This window comes from Carcharhinus amblyrhynchos, chromosome 25 (genome assembly GCF_965287045.1).
Source record: "Carcharhinus amblyrhynchos chromosome 25, sCarAmb.v2.hapA, whole genome shotgun sequence".
In the NCBI taxonomy this organism is placed as follows: Eukaryota; Metazoa; Chordata; class Chondrichthyes; order Carcharhiniformes; family Carcharhinidae; genus Carcharhinus; species Carcharhinus amblyrhynchos.
This window is the reverse complement of record NC_137348.1, coordinates 1,082,354-1,095,863: the sequence shown is the minus strand read 5'-3', so window position 1 is coordinate 1,095,863 and position 13,510 is coordinate 1,082,354. Positions and strand designations below refer to the sequence as shown.

Sequence of the window (13,510 nt, the reverse complement as noted above, 5' to 3'; positions counted from 1 at the left end):
TAAACTTGTTGGACTTTAACCTGGTGTTGTGGGACTTCTTACTGTTCTTTGAGCCAGTTTTGTAGCCACCTTGTCAGTTCACTTCTGATTCCATGCAACTCCATCTTCTGCACCAGTCTGCCATGAGGGACCTTGTCAAAGACATTGCTGAAGTCCATGTAGACAACATCCACTGCCCGACCCCCATCAATTTTCTTCGTCACTTCCTTGAAAAACTCGATCAAATTTGTGAGACAGGACCCCCTTAACAAAACCACGTTGTCTCTCACTAATACGTCCACTTATTTCCAAGTGGGAATAAACCCTGTCTCAAAGAATCTTCTCCAATAATTTCCCTACCACTGATGTAAGGCATATGAAACACTTACCTTTATCAATCGAGGCGTAGATTACAAAAGCAGGGAAGTCATGCTGGAATTGTATAGAACTTTGGTTGGAGTGTTGTGTGCAGTTTTGGTTGCCACATTATAGGAAGGGTGTGATTGCACTGCAGGGGGCGCAGAGGAGATTCACCAGGATGCTGCCTGGGATGAAGAGAGTTAAGTTATGAAGAGAGGTTGTGTAGGTTTGGGTTGTTTTTGTTGTAGTAGAGAAGATTGAGGGGTGACCTGATCGAGGTGTACAAGCTATGATGTGGAGATGCTGGCGTTGGACTGGGGTAGGCACAGTAAGAAGTCTCTCAACACCAGGTTAAAGTCCGATAGGTTTATTTGGAATCATGAGCCTCTGGAGCATTTCTTCAGGTGAGTAGAGACATAATCACAAACACAGCATATGTAGACAAAGACACAATTGCAAGATAATGGTGGAATGCAGGTGTGAATACACTTCTCCACTCATCTGATGAAGGAGCAGTGCTCTGAAAGCTTGTGATTCCAAATAAATCTGTTGGACTTCAACGTGGTGTTGTGAGAATTCTTCCTGAGGTGTACGAGATTATGAAGGGCATGGACAGAGTGGATAGAGAACAGCTGTTCCCCTTAGTTGGAGGATCAGTCACGAGGGCAGATCAGTTTAAGGTGAGGAGCAGGTTTAGGGCGCATGTGGGGGAAAATGCTTTTACCCAAGAGGCAGGTTGCCTCACGTCCTTTAAAAAGTCCCTGGATGAGCAATTGGCACATCATCACATTCAAGGCTGTCGGCTAAGTGCTGGTAAATGGGATTAGGTGGGCGGTCAGATGTTTCTCGCGTGTCGGAGCAGCCTTGATGGGCCAAAGGGCCTCTTCTGTTCAGTACGATTTTGAGTGACAATGGCTTGTCGCTTGGCCTCTGCATGCACACAGGCGATGTCTGAGGAGTGCAGCTTGGTAACACAATTTGGGCTGGTCTTGGTTCTGGCTTGGAGGCATCAGAGGTTGAACAGTTTCCTGCTTGTCTGGTAGGTTAGTTACACTCCAGGGAGCTTCAAGATGATGGGGTGGAGTATTGCTGCAAGGAAGATGGAGAAGAGCATTGGTGTGATGCTGCAGCCCTGTTTACCCCAGTTTGCCCGCTTAGTGGGCCTGTGGTGGTTCCATTGCTGGAAGTCATAGCTTGCATGTCACTGTGGACCAGGTGGAGAATGGTGACAAATTTCTGGGCAGCTGAATTTGAGATCTTCAGCCACTGGGAGGAGATGATTGAGGAAGATTCTCACAATGACCTTTCCCGTGGGGCAAGTCAGGAAATTCCTCTGTAATTTCCACAGTTGGACTTGTCCCCTTTCTTGAAGTTGGTCACAATTAAAGTGGCTGCAATCTCCTGGCGTGCTCCCTTACTTCCAGAAAAGAGTGATGAGGTTGTGGATTCTTGTCAAAAGTACCTCTCTGCCACATTTTAATATTTCGGGGAGGTGCTGCCACCTGCACCAGAGGCTTTGTTGTTTATTTAACACCCAATCTTGCGCTTCCTTGAGCCAGGTCTCTGTTATTGTCACAACATCATATTTCCGCAATGCAATCTGTGCCTGTAACTACCCACTCTTATTTACTATACTCCATCTTTTCACATACTTGCACAGTAATCCTGATTTACAAGTCCTTACTTTCCCCCATACTCTCCATCTTCCCCTATTAACTTATTATTCACCATGTTTGTGCTTTCTGTCTCTCCCAGGACTTTGTGCATCCTGCCATTCCTCTCGAATATTTCCTCGTGGTGCTCTCATCCCTGCCGGGTTAGCATAAAGCCCTCCCAACAGCACTGGTAAAACGCCCTGCAAGGAACTCAGTCTCACCCCTGTTCAGGCGCAACCTATTCAGCAGGTATAGGTGCCATCTAGCCCGTGGATGGTCCGAGTGTCCCAGTAACCTAAAACCCACCATCTTTGCAGCCATGCATTCATCTGCCTTATCCTCCGATTTCTGTACTCACTTGCACGTGGCACTGGGAATAATCCAGAGCTTACTTCACTTGAGGTCCTGGTTATTAATTTTCTGCCCAGCTCCCTAAATTCTGACTGCAGGACCACACTCCCTTTCCTACTGAAGTCATTGGTACCAGTATGGATCATGATCACTGGCTGTTCACCTGCCTCCAACAAAATGCCCTGCAGCTGCTCTGGTATCCTTGACTCTCATGCCAGGGAGGTAACATACCAAAGAACGCTACAGCACAGAAACAGGCCTTTTGGCCCTTCTTGCCTGTGCCAAACCATTTTTCTGCCTAGTCCCACTGACTTGCACCTGGACCATATCCCTCCACACCCCTCTCATCCATGTACCTGTCCAAGTTTTTCTAAAATGTTAAAAGTGAGCCTGCATTTACCACTTCATCTGGCAGCTCATTCCACACTCCCACCACTCTGTGTGAAGAACCCCCCCCTAATATTCCCTTTAAACTTTTCACCCTTAACCCATGTCCTCTAGTTTTTTTCTCCCCTAGCCTCAGTGGAAAAAGCCTGCTTGCATTCACTCTATCTAGATCCATCATAATTTTATACGCCTCTATCAAATCTTCCCTCATTCTTCTTTGCTCCAGGGAATAAAGTCCTAACCTATTCAATCTTTCTGTGCAACTCTGTTTCTCAAGTCCTGGCAACATCTTTGTAAACCTTCTCTGTACCCTTTCAATCTTATTAATATCCTTCCTGTAATTAGGTGACCAAAACTGCACACAATGCTCTAAATTCAGCCTCACCAATGTCTTATACAACCTCACCATAACATTCCAACTCTTATACTCAATACTTTGATTTATAAAGGCCAATGTACCAAAAGCGCTCTTTACGACCGTATCTACCTGTGACGCCACTTTTAGGGAATTATGTATCTGTGTTCCCAGATCTTTCTGTTCTACTACACTCTTCAGTGTCCTACCATTTACTTTGTATGTTCTACCTTGGTTTGTCCTTCAAAGTGCAATGCCTCACGCTTGTGTGCATTAAACTCCCATCTGTCATTTTTCACCCCATTTTTCTAGCTGGTCCAAATCCCTCTGCAAGCTTTGAAAACCTTCCTCGCTGACCACTATATCTTTGTATCATCAGCAAATTTGCTGATCCAATTTACCACATTATCATCCAGATCATTGACATAGATGACAAACAACAATGGACCCAACACTGATCCCTGTGGCACACCACTAGTCATGATGTGGGTATGCCGGCGTTGGACTGGTGTAAACACAGTAAAAAGTCTGACAACACCAGGTTTTAGTCCAACCTATTTATTTGATAATATTCTCACAAGCTTTCGAGGGGTTACCTGACGAAGAGGGTAACCCCTCGAAAGCTTGTGAGAATATTATCAAATAAATAGGTTGGACTAAAACCTGGTGTTGTCAGACTTTTTACTGTGTGCACACCACTAGTCACAGGCCTCCACTCAGAGAAGCAATCTTCCACTCTCTGGCTTCTTCCATTGAGCCAATGTCTAATCCAATGTTCTACCTCTCCATGTATACCTAGCGACTGAACCTTCTTAACTAACCTCCCATGAGGGACCTTGTCAAAGGTCTTACGGAAGTCCATGTAGACACCATCCATCGCCTTCCCTTCATCCACTTTCCTGGTAACTTCCTCAAAAAATTCTAGTAGATTGTTAAACATGACCTACCATGCACAAAGCCATGTTGACTCTCCCTAATAAGTCCCTGTCTATCCAAGAATTTGTAGATCCTATCTCTTAGTACTCCTTCCAATAATTTACCTACTACTGATTTCAAGCTTACCGGCCTATAATTTCCTGGATTACTTTTTGAGCCTTTTTTAAACAACAGAACAACATGAGCTATCCTCCAATCATCCGGCACCTCATCCATGGACACCGACATTTTAAATATATCTGCCAGGGCCCCTGCAATTTCAACACTAGTCTCCTTTAAGGTCTGAGGGAATACCCTGTCTGGTCGTGGGGATTTATCTACTCTGATTTGCCTCAAGACAGCAAGCACCTCCTCCCCTTTAATCTGTACAGGTTCTATGATCTTCCTACTTGTTTACCTTATTTCTGTAGACTTAATGCCAGTTTCCTTAGTAAATACGGATGCAAAAAACCCATTTAATATCTCCCCTATTTCTTTTGGGTCCTTACAAAGCCGACCACTCTAATCTTCAAGAGGACCAATTTTATCCCTTACTATCCTTTTCTCTTAATATACCTGTAGAAGCTCTTAGGATTATCCTTCACTGTCTGCCAAAGCAACCCTCATGTCTTCTTTTAGCCCTCCTGATTTCCTTCTTAAGTAGTTTCTTGCACTTTTTATACTCCTCAACTATCTTATTTGTTGCCGATACACGTCATGCATCTCTCTCTCCTCCTTTATCAGGATTGCAATATGCCTCGAGAACCAAGGTTCCTTATTCTTATTTACTTTGCCTTTAATCCTGACAGGAACATACAAACTCTGCACTCTCAAAATTTCTCCTTTGAAGGCCTCCCACTTACCAATCACATCCTTGCCAGAGAACAGCCTATCTCAATCCATGCTTTTTAGATCTCATTTCTTCAAATTTGGCCTTTTTCCAGTTTAGAACCTCAACCCGAGGACCAGATCTATCTTTATCCATGATCAAGTTGAAACTAATGGCGTTATGATCACTGGAACCAAAGCATTCCTGTACACACACTTCCGTCACTTGTCCTAACTCATTTCCTAATAGGAGGTCTAATATTGCATCCTCTCTAGTTGGTATCTCTATATATTGATTTAGAAAATTTTCCTGAACACATTTTACAAACTCCACCCCGTCTAGACCTTTAACAGTATGGGAGTCCCAAGCTATGTGTGGAAAATTAAAATCCCCTACTATCACAACTTTGTTTCCTGCTGTTGGCTGCTATCTCTCTGCAGATTTGCTCCCCCAATTCTCACTGACTATTGGGTGGTCTATAATACAACCCCATTAATATGGTCGTACCTTTCCTGTTTCTCAGCTCCACCCATATGGCCTCAATAGACAAGCCCTCTAATCTATCCTGCCTGAGCACTGCTATAACATTTTCCCTGACTAGCAATGCCACACCCTCCACCCTTCATCTCTCTGTCTCTATCACGTCTGAAACATTGGAACCCTGGAACATTGAGCTGCAAGTCCTGCCCCTCCGGTAGCCAAGTTTCACTAATGGCTGTAATGTCATAATTCCGTGTGTCAGTCCACACCCTTAACTCGTCTGCCTTCCCCACAATACTCCTGGCATTGAAATAGACACACCTCAGAAGATTATTACCACCACACACAATCCTTCTATTTGTGATTTTGCATGAACTATTAACATCATTTATCTTCACCCCTGCTCCACTATCTGCTCTGGCATTCTGGTTCCCATCCCCCTGCAAATCTAGTTTAAACCCTCCCCAATAACACTAGCAAGCCTCCCTGCAAGTATACTGGTCCCCTTGTAGTTCAGGTGTAACCCGTCTCTCTTGTACAGATCCCACCTGCCCCAGAAGAGGTCCCAATGATCTAGAAATCTGAAACCCTGCCCCCTACACCAGCTCCTCAGCCATGTGTTCATTCACCCGAGCATCCTACTCTTACCCTCACTGGCACATGGCACAGGTAGCAATCTTGAGATTATTACCCTTGGGTCTGGGTAGTGGTCATGTCTATGGCCACAAAAGAACATCTGTTCCTCCTAACTAACAAATCCGTACACTATTGTCCTTCCCTCATCTTCCTTCCCTCCTGTACAACTGAGCCGCTCGTGGTGCCACAAACCTGGCTCAGACTGCACTCCTCTGAGAAACCATCTCATCAGCTTCCAAAATGGAAAGCCGGTTTCTGAGTCCTGGGATCACGGGGTCTCCTGCACTACTAAACTAGTTCTCTTAGACAGCCTGGTGGCCACCATTCCTTCTTTGTACCCAGGCCCTTAAGCTGCTGTGTGACCACATTGGTGCTACCCACCAATCTCTTTCCCAAGGTTACAGTCCCTGTGTGAACCCTGACAGTGAATTCTGGCAAACACATTGTCTCTGGAAGACAGTGTGCCAGTCCCAGTCCTCTCCTCACCCATGGTCCATAGACACACTCTGGGGTGTGGGTTCCACAGCCTCGGACTGACAATTGAAGGATCAATTGACTTACTTTATACTGGACATGGATCAGGAGCAGCCACTCTGGCTGATTTCCCTAATCCTATTTTAGGCAGTGGGGCAGGTTGCAGATTGAACCTGTCTTTCCTTTTCCCTTGAGCTCGCTGTCAGGTTGGGATAGTTTCTCATTGAGTTTTTAAGGAGTAGTGAATGTGAAAGACTAACATTTATCTATCCCCTCCCAAAAGTTCAGGAATTCCTCGTGTTTTACAGTTGAATACTTTTGAAGCGAAGTCATTTGTAAACTTGTAAAGATCCAAAACTATTCTGGTTGATTATTCTGAGAGTTTGATGGAAATCTTCCGTTTGTTAGACACAATATGAGTCACCTCAGTCTGTGGGATATTTTCAGTCCACCTAAGATGACAGACAGGACAGTGATTTTATCACAGTATTTCGACAGTGTAGCACCCTCTTGGTGCTGACCCTCCCACAGTGCGGTACTCTCTCTGTGCTGACGCTCCGGCAGTATGGTGCTCTCTCTGGACTGACCCTTCTGCAGTGCGGTACTTTCTCTGTGCTGATACTGGAGCAGTGTGGTACTCTCTCTCTCTCTCTCTACACTCACAGCGTGATGCTCTGTCCGCACTGGCCTGCCCACAGTGCGTTGCTCCCGCTGCACTGACCCTCCCACAGTGCAGCGCTTTCCCTGTGCGGACCCTCCAGCCACACCACACCACCCCCCCCCCCCCCCCCCCCCCCCGCCAAAACCCCGCGCGCATGTCAGCTTGTATTTTGTGCTGAATGATCTGGAGTGAGACTTGAACCCATGACCAATGACAAGAGGATCATTAGCAGCTGAAATCCACAGTTGCGGGTTTGTGTTTAGACACCATAAGCAAGCTGGCTGAAGACTAGCACCAGTGTAAAAGCTTCCAGGTTCTCTTGAATATTGCTGGAAATGTTGATTTGAATTGTGCTTGTCTCTCAGCTAAAAGCTGTTCATGAGCAGCTGGCAGCTCTGTCCCAGGCTCCCGTCAGCAAACCAAAGAAGAAGAAAGAGAAAAAGGAGAAAAAAAAGAAGGAAAAACACAAAGTAAAAGTGGAAGAGGAGAAGAAGGGCAAGTCCTCTCAGGGAAGCAAGCAAGCACAGCCCAAGAAACACGGCAGCAAGAAGTCAGGCAGTGCAAGCTCGCTGACCAGGTGCGACACCCAGTAACTCTAGACAGTGACTCGAGTTGCAGACATGTTTAATCTGTTAACAGAAGCAGAGAATACAAAAGCAAGGGAGTGACATTAAACCCTCTATACATCAGTGTACAGGCCCCCAGTTGACTATTGTGTTCAGTTCTGGTCACCACATTTTTTGAACCCATGGACGGAGGGCAAACGAGATTTATGATAGTGGTTTTATTAATGTATGTAAATGACTTAATATTAGAATACAAGAGTGAAATGCTACCAAGCTTAGCATTGTAACAATCAGTGAACAGGAGTGGACCATTCAGCCCATCAAGCTGCTTTGTTATTCAATATGATCATGGCTGATTGACACCTCAATGCATTTTACCTGCACTGTCCCCAAAACCTTTTACATTGTTAATCAGAAATCTATCTCTCTCAACTTGAAACACGTTGAGTGGCTGAACTTCCATGGCCCTCTAGGGTAGAGAAATCCAAAAATTCACAGCCCTCTGTGTAAAGAAATTTCTGCTTGTTTTGGTCTTAAGTGGCTTCCCCACTTTGAAATTCTGTCCCCTGGTTCTAGACTGTGCAACCAAAGGAAACATCGTACCTGCATCTCCCCTGCTTTAAGTATTTTGTAAGTTTCAATGAGATCATCTCTCATTCTTCCAGAGAGTACAGACCCAGCTTTCTCAGTTTCTCTTTGTAAGACAGTCCTGCCATCTCCAGAACATATCCAGTGAACCTTCATTGCACCCTGTGGCAATAATATCCTTCCTAAGGTAAAGGGACCAAAATTGCACAGTACTCCAGATGCAGTCTAAACCAGCTCCTGTATAATTGTAACAATACTTCACTGCTCCTGTATTCAAATTTTTTTGTGATAAAGGCTAACACACCATTTTCCTGTAACTGCTTTACATCTTCCTCACAACACACGCTCCTGCCTAGTTTTGTACGATAGTTGTTGGCTGTAACAGACGGAGATTAATCAGCAGGACGTGCAAACAAGAGGCTGAAAGAATTTAATACAGAGAAAAATGAAGTGATGCATTTTGTAAGAAGGGGAAAGGCAATATGGAATTTATTGGCACAGTGCTGAGGAGTGTGCAGGTACATAAGGACTTGGAGGTTCGCATGAGGAGTGTTTGAGGACTCTGGGTCTGAATTCACTGCAGTTTAGAAGGATGGGGGGGAATCTCATTGAAACTTACAAAATACTGGAAGGCCTGGATAGAATGGACATGGAGAGGATGTTTCCATTGGTAGGAGAGAGTAGGATCTGAGGGCACAGCCTCAGACTAAAGGACAGCCCTTTAGAGCCAAGATGAGGAGGAATTTCTTCAGCCAGAGGTGATGAATGTGTGGCATTGATTGCCACAGAAGGCTGTGGAGGCTAGGTCACTGCGTGTTTTTAAGACAGAGATAGATAGGTTCTTGATTGGTAAGGGGATCAAAGGTTATGGGGAAAAGGCAGGAGAATGGGATTGAGAAACTTATCAGCCATGATTTAATGGCAGAGCGGACTCAATAGGTCGAGTGGCCTAATTCTTCCTCTATATCTCATGGTTCGTGTGCTTAGACTTTTGAAGGTGGCAGGACATAATGAGGCAGACTGTGTTAGGCAGAGCATATCAGATCTCGGATTTCCTAAATAGAAATGTTGAACACAAACACAGGGTTGACATGCTGAGCCTTGATAAAACACTCGTTCACCTTATAAAGTCCTTTCAGGAACCTCAACCGTTCAATAAGATTATCAGATATTTACAATAAATATCAGAGATTTGAATGGAGGCAACGAATGTCTGCCTGGTAGCTAAATTTGCCAATGACACCAAGATGGGAGGCTAAGACGAGGTAGAGAGTTTATAGTGTGATGTAGACAGATTAAGTGATTGGGCAAAAATGAGCGGATGGAATATAATGTGGGAAAATGTGAACTTGTCGATTTTGGTAGTGTTATGATCTGTGGCCAGATCTTTGAGGGGGTGGGAGGGGGCTGTCGATTTAAAACATCTACTTTTGGAATAAAGCATCAGATTCTTTGGTTTTGAAGAAGCAACAACAAACTTCACTGTACAAGTTCAGAAAGATAAAACAATTTCCATATGCATCTTATGTTCTTTAACATAAGATGAATGTTCTTTAACATTCAGGGTAAATAATGAGGTACGTGTAAATTAACAGACAAACTATGGTTGAACACACACACACTACAGAGTAAATGACAGATGTGACCAAGACAGAGTCAGTGGATTTCCCAAGAAATCACAGACGTTAGTCCTTTGTAAGTCAGCCAATTGCACTGAAATTCCATCTTTCTCGTGTGGTTTTCCAATCTCCATCTTTGGAGATCCTGAAGAGGAATTCTCTTCAAATGTCGCTCTCACTCAGATGGCTTTAACTCTGGCTCACTTCACAGAGTTAGTCTCACTTTCCAAGATTCCTTTTCTCTGGATTCCCGAGTATACTCAAACACTACTTCACAAGCACACTTGCAGATCTATGGCCATGGCAGCAGGATGCCAGTGTTCTAAAAGGGTACCTTTGCCCCAATAGCTGTTGTTATTTAAGGATGGAGTGAGGAAATGCAACCAATAGGATTATTCTACAGAGAACCAGCATGCATTTAATGGGCTGAATGGCCACTGTACCATAATGACAGAGATAAGCTGAAGGGGCGATTTAATACAAATGTTTAGAATGATGAGGGATTTATATAAACTAATATCAAATTCCTCTGGCAGGAGGCTCAGTGAACAAAGGACACGGAAGATAATTCACAGCAGAACCAGAAGGGAGCTGAGAATTTATCTTTACAATCGGTTGTGATCTGGAATGGGGAAAGTGATTGAAAGACCTATCAAAGCAAAATCAAATAAATATATTCCAAAGAGAAGAAATTAAAAGGCAAAGAGTGAGGGGAAGGTTGGACAGCAAAGAGCATAGGAACGGAGGATTGGTAAGGGGTGGATATAGATTCTGCTATAGAAAAGAGTGAAACAGCGAAGTGTGTTAAAACAGCACAGAGGGGAAGCGCCGACAGAGATAGAAATAGCGCGGGGAGAGGGAGCGGTGACAGAGATAGAAACAGTGCGGGGAGAGGGAGCGGCGACAGAGATAGAAACAGTGTGGGGAGAGGGAGCGGTGACAGAGATAGAAATAGTGCGGAGAGAGGTGGGGAAGTGAAACAGCATGGGAGGGAGCTATAGGGGTGGAGCTCAAATAGGTAAACCACAAATCCATTGGTTGCAGCAAGCTGAGGGGAGAAGCGCGTGGGCAGAGGCGTGACTACAAGACACAATAGAAAGTGGGAAAATGGCATCACCCTGTAAAAGTGCCATCTCTGCCAGGCAGGCTGATGCTTAGAGGATGGTGTGGGTTTTAGTCTCTGTCCTACAGTAGAGCTTGGTCTGCAGTCGTGTTGGATTTCCCTGCCTCTGGGCCCAGGACCTTGTTCCATTGGGACCGTGTGGTTGGAGTGCAATGACCAACATGTTGAAATAATTCACGAACAGGCATCTTCTTCCCACCCCCAATCCATCCACCTAAATGAATTTTGGGACCATTGTGGAGAATCCCAACAGCAACAGGTCTGAACGTTGTGCTGCCATTGTAGCCCAGGAACTCTGGTGCCACAATATTGACTTCACCACCCTAAGTGAGACATAACTGGCAGGAGAAGGCAGCTTGAAGAACAACATACAGATGGACCTTCTGGAAAGGCAAACCAGGAGAAAATTGTCATCTCTGCGCGGTCCATCTCACCATTAAAAAGAACAAATTGGTTGGACATCTCAACAGATTCCCCTGCCAGCTGACCAAACGTCTCATGACCCTGCCCCAGAAACAGCGCATCACAGCTGTCAGCGCCTTTGTCCCAACACTAGACCCAACGGACAAGACAGAAGAAGCATTCTACTCCAATCTTGACCAATCACTGTCCCGCATCCCAAACGGAGATGAGCTGATTCTCCTTGGCATCTTCAATACCTGTGTCGGGAGAGTCGCAAATCTTTGGAAAGATGGGAAGGATGTGGGGAAGACGAATACTGGTCATTTCAAGCACTCTGTTCCCCCTGAGAGATAAGCTGAAGACCTAATGACACCTGCTCCAAGCACTGGCACCTAATAGACTATATCATCATCTGAGCAAGAGACTGCAAAGATGTCTGCATCACCCAAACCGCAACCAGACCTGATGACTGCTGGACTGACCCACAGACTAACCCACTCTATCATCTCCATCACTCTGGTCCTAAACCAGCAGGGGCAGAAAAATCTCTGACACAGGAGACTGAGTGTCGCTGGACTGAAAGACCCTGACAAGAAAGACCTACCCAGTCAAAGAACAACCCAGCACGGGAAACAGGCCCTTCGGCCCAACGAGCCCGCGCCGCCGCATCACCCTACACCTATTCTACCCTGCGTGTCTACGAATGGAACCCCTAACTTAGCCAGATTCAGGGGAGAATAGTGTCAATTTGGTAAAACCAATCAGCCTAAGAGCACATCTTTGGGGTGTGGGAGGAAACCGGAGCGCCCGGAGGAAACCCACGCAACCACAGGGAGAATGCGCAAACTCCCACAGACACAGGCCCAAATCCATGTATCTGCACAGCTAGCAGTGCTAGTCACCGAGCTGTTGCGGCGCCCGTCTACCGGTCTAGGATCAAGCACACACACCGACACGAAGTACTAGGCCACTCCTGGAACCTCCAAGAGCAGCCCACGCACGACCCACCGTGTGCATGCCCCTCGTTTGACACGAGGTGGACCTCCACCTGCGGAATAAAAAGACAAAAACGTTAATCTTGCAAGCCTGCTTTTCCGGTGTCTCCCGAGGTTCTAACCTTATTTAATAGCCCCTACCAAAACCCTCCATCCTCGTTTCAGTCGTGTCTATCTAACTGAACCTTAAACGAGTCCAACGTTCCTGCCTCCACCACCCTACTCGGTAGCGCGTTCCAGACCCCCACAACTCTCTGCGTAAAGAACCTTCTTCTCACTTCCAAATTATACCTCTCCCCCCTCACCCTTAAATCATGACCTCTCGTGTTTGTACCCAGTCTAGGGAGCAGTCTCTCACTATTAACTCTATCTATTCCCTTCAGTATCTTATATACCTCTATCATGTCCCCCCTCAATCTCTGTCTTTCCAAGGAGAATAGTCCCAGTTTCTCCAACCTTTCCTCGTAACCCAGCCCCTCCATGCCAGGCAACATCCTGGTAAAAGTCGGTGCATCACAGCTAATCTGGCAATGAACCAGAGCCACAGAGTGCCCCCCAGTGCCTGGTCCAATCATCAAAGACAAAAGGGTAGTCAACACTCGTGTCAAAGGCTTGCGCCTTGGTTGAAGAGGTCCTCAATGTGCTCTCTCCAGCAAGTGCCCTCGACACCTTCCCGTAATACGCTACCCGCCATCATAACCCCAGCTTGCCATAAGGTGGAAAGAGCCTCCAACAGCACAAACAAGGCCTCTGCGCACATGGTAACCCCACCGAAGGGCACCCTTGACAAAAATCCACAACCTCATCACCCTTGCCTGGAAGTCAGAGAGCATGCTGGAAGATCTCAGGGATGCCTTAATTGTGACCATTTTCAAGAAAGGGAACAAGGGCAGAAATTACAGAGGAATTTCCCTATTCTACATCACGGGAAAGGCCATCGCGAGAATCCTCCTCAGTGGCTTCTACACGAGTCTGTGCAGCTTCTGTCCATCAAGAGGAACAATAGACATGATCTTCTTCACGTGACAAATCCAGGAATTGTGCAGAGAGCAGTTCTACATGGCTTCCTTCCATCTCTCAAAGAGATGTTTTAAGTTTATTTATCAGTGCTGAAGTAAGCTTACGTTGAAGTTAC

The 13,510-nt window shown here is 45.7% G+C and overlaps 1 protein-coding gene across 9 annotated transcripts in view; it reads left to right on the top strand.

Moving 5' to 3' along the window:
• Window positions 1-13,510, top strand: part of brd3b (bromodomain containing 3b) — a 72,313-nt gene that overhangs the window by 36,525 nt on the left and 22,278 nt on the right. For all 9 annotated transcript variants that reach the window (XM_080212291.1, XM_080212288.1, XM_080212287.1 and 6 more), the window contains one exon: window positions 7,448-7,659. In XM_080212291.1, the coding sequence (XP_080068417.1) occupies window positions 7,448-7,659 (212 nt within the window). The remainder of the gene's footprint in view (window positions 1-7,447; window positions 7,660-13,510) is intronic.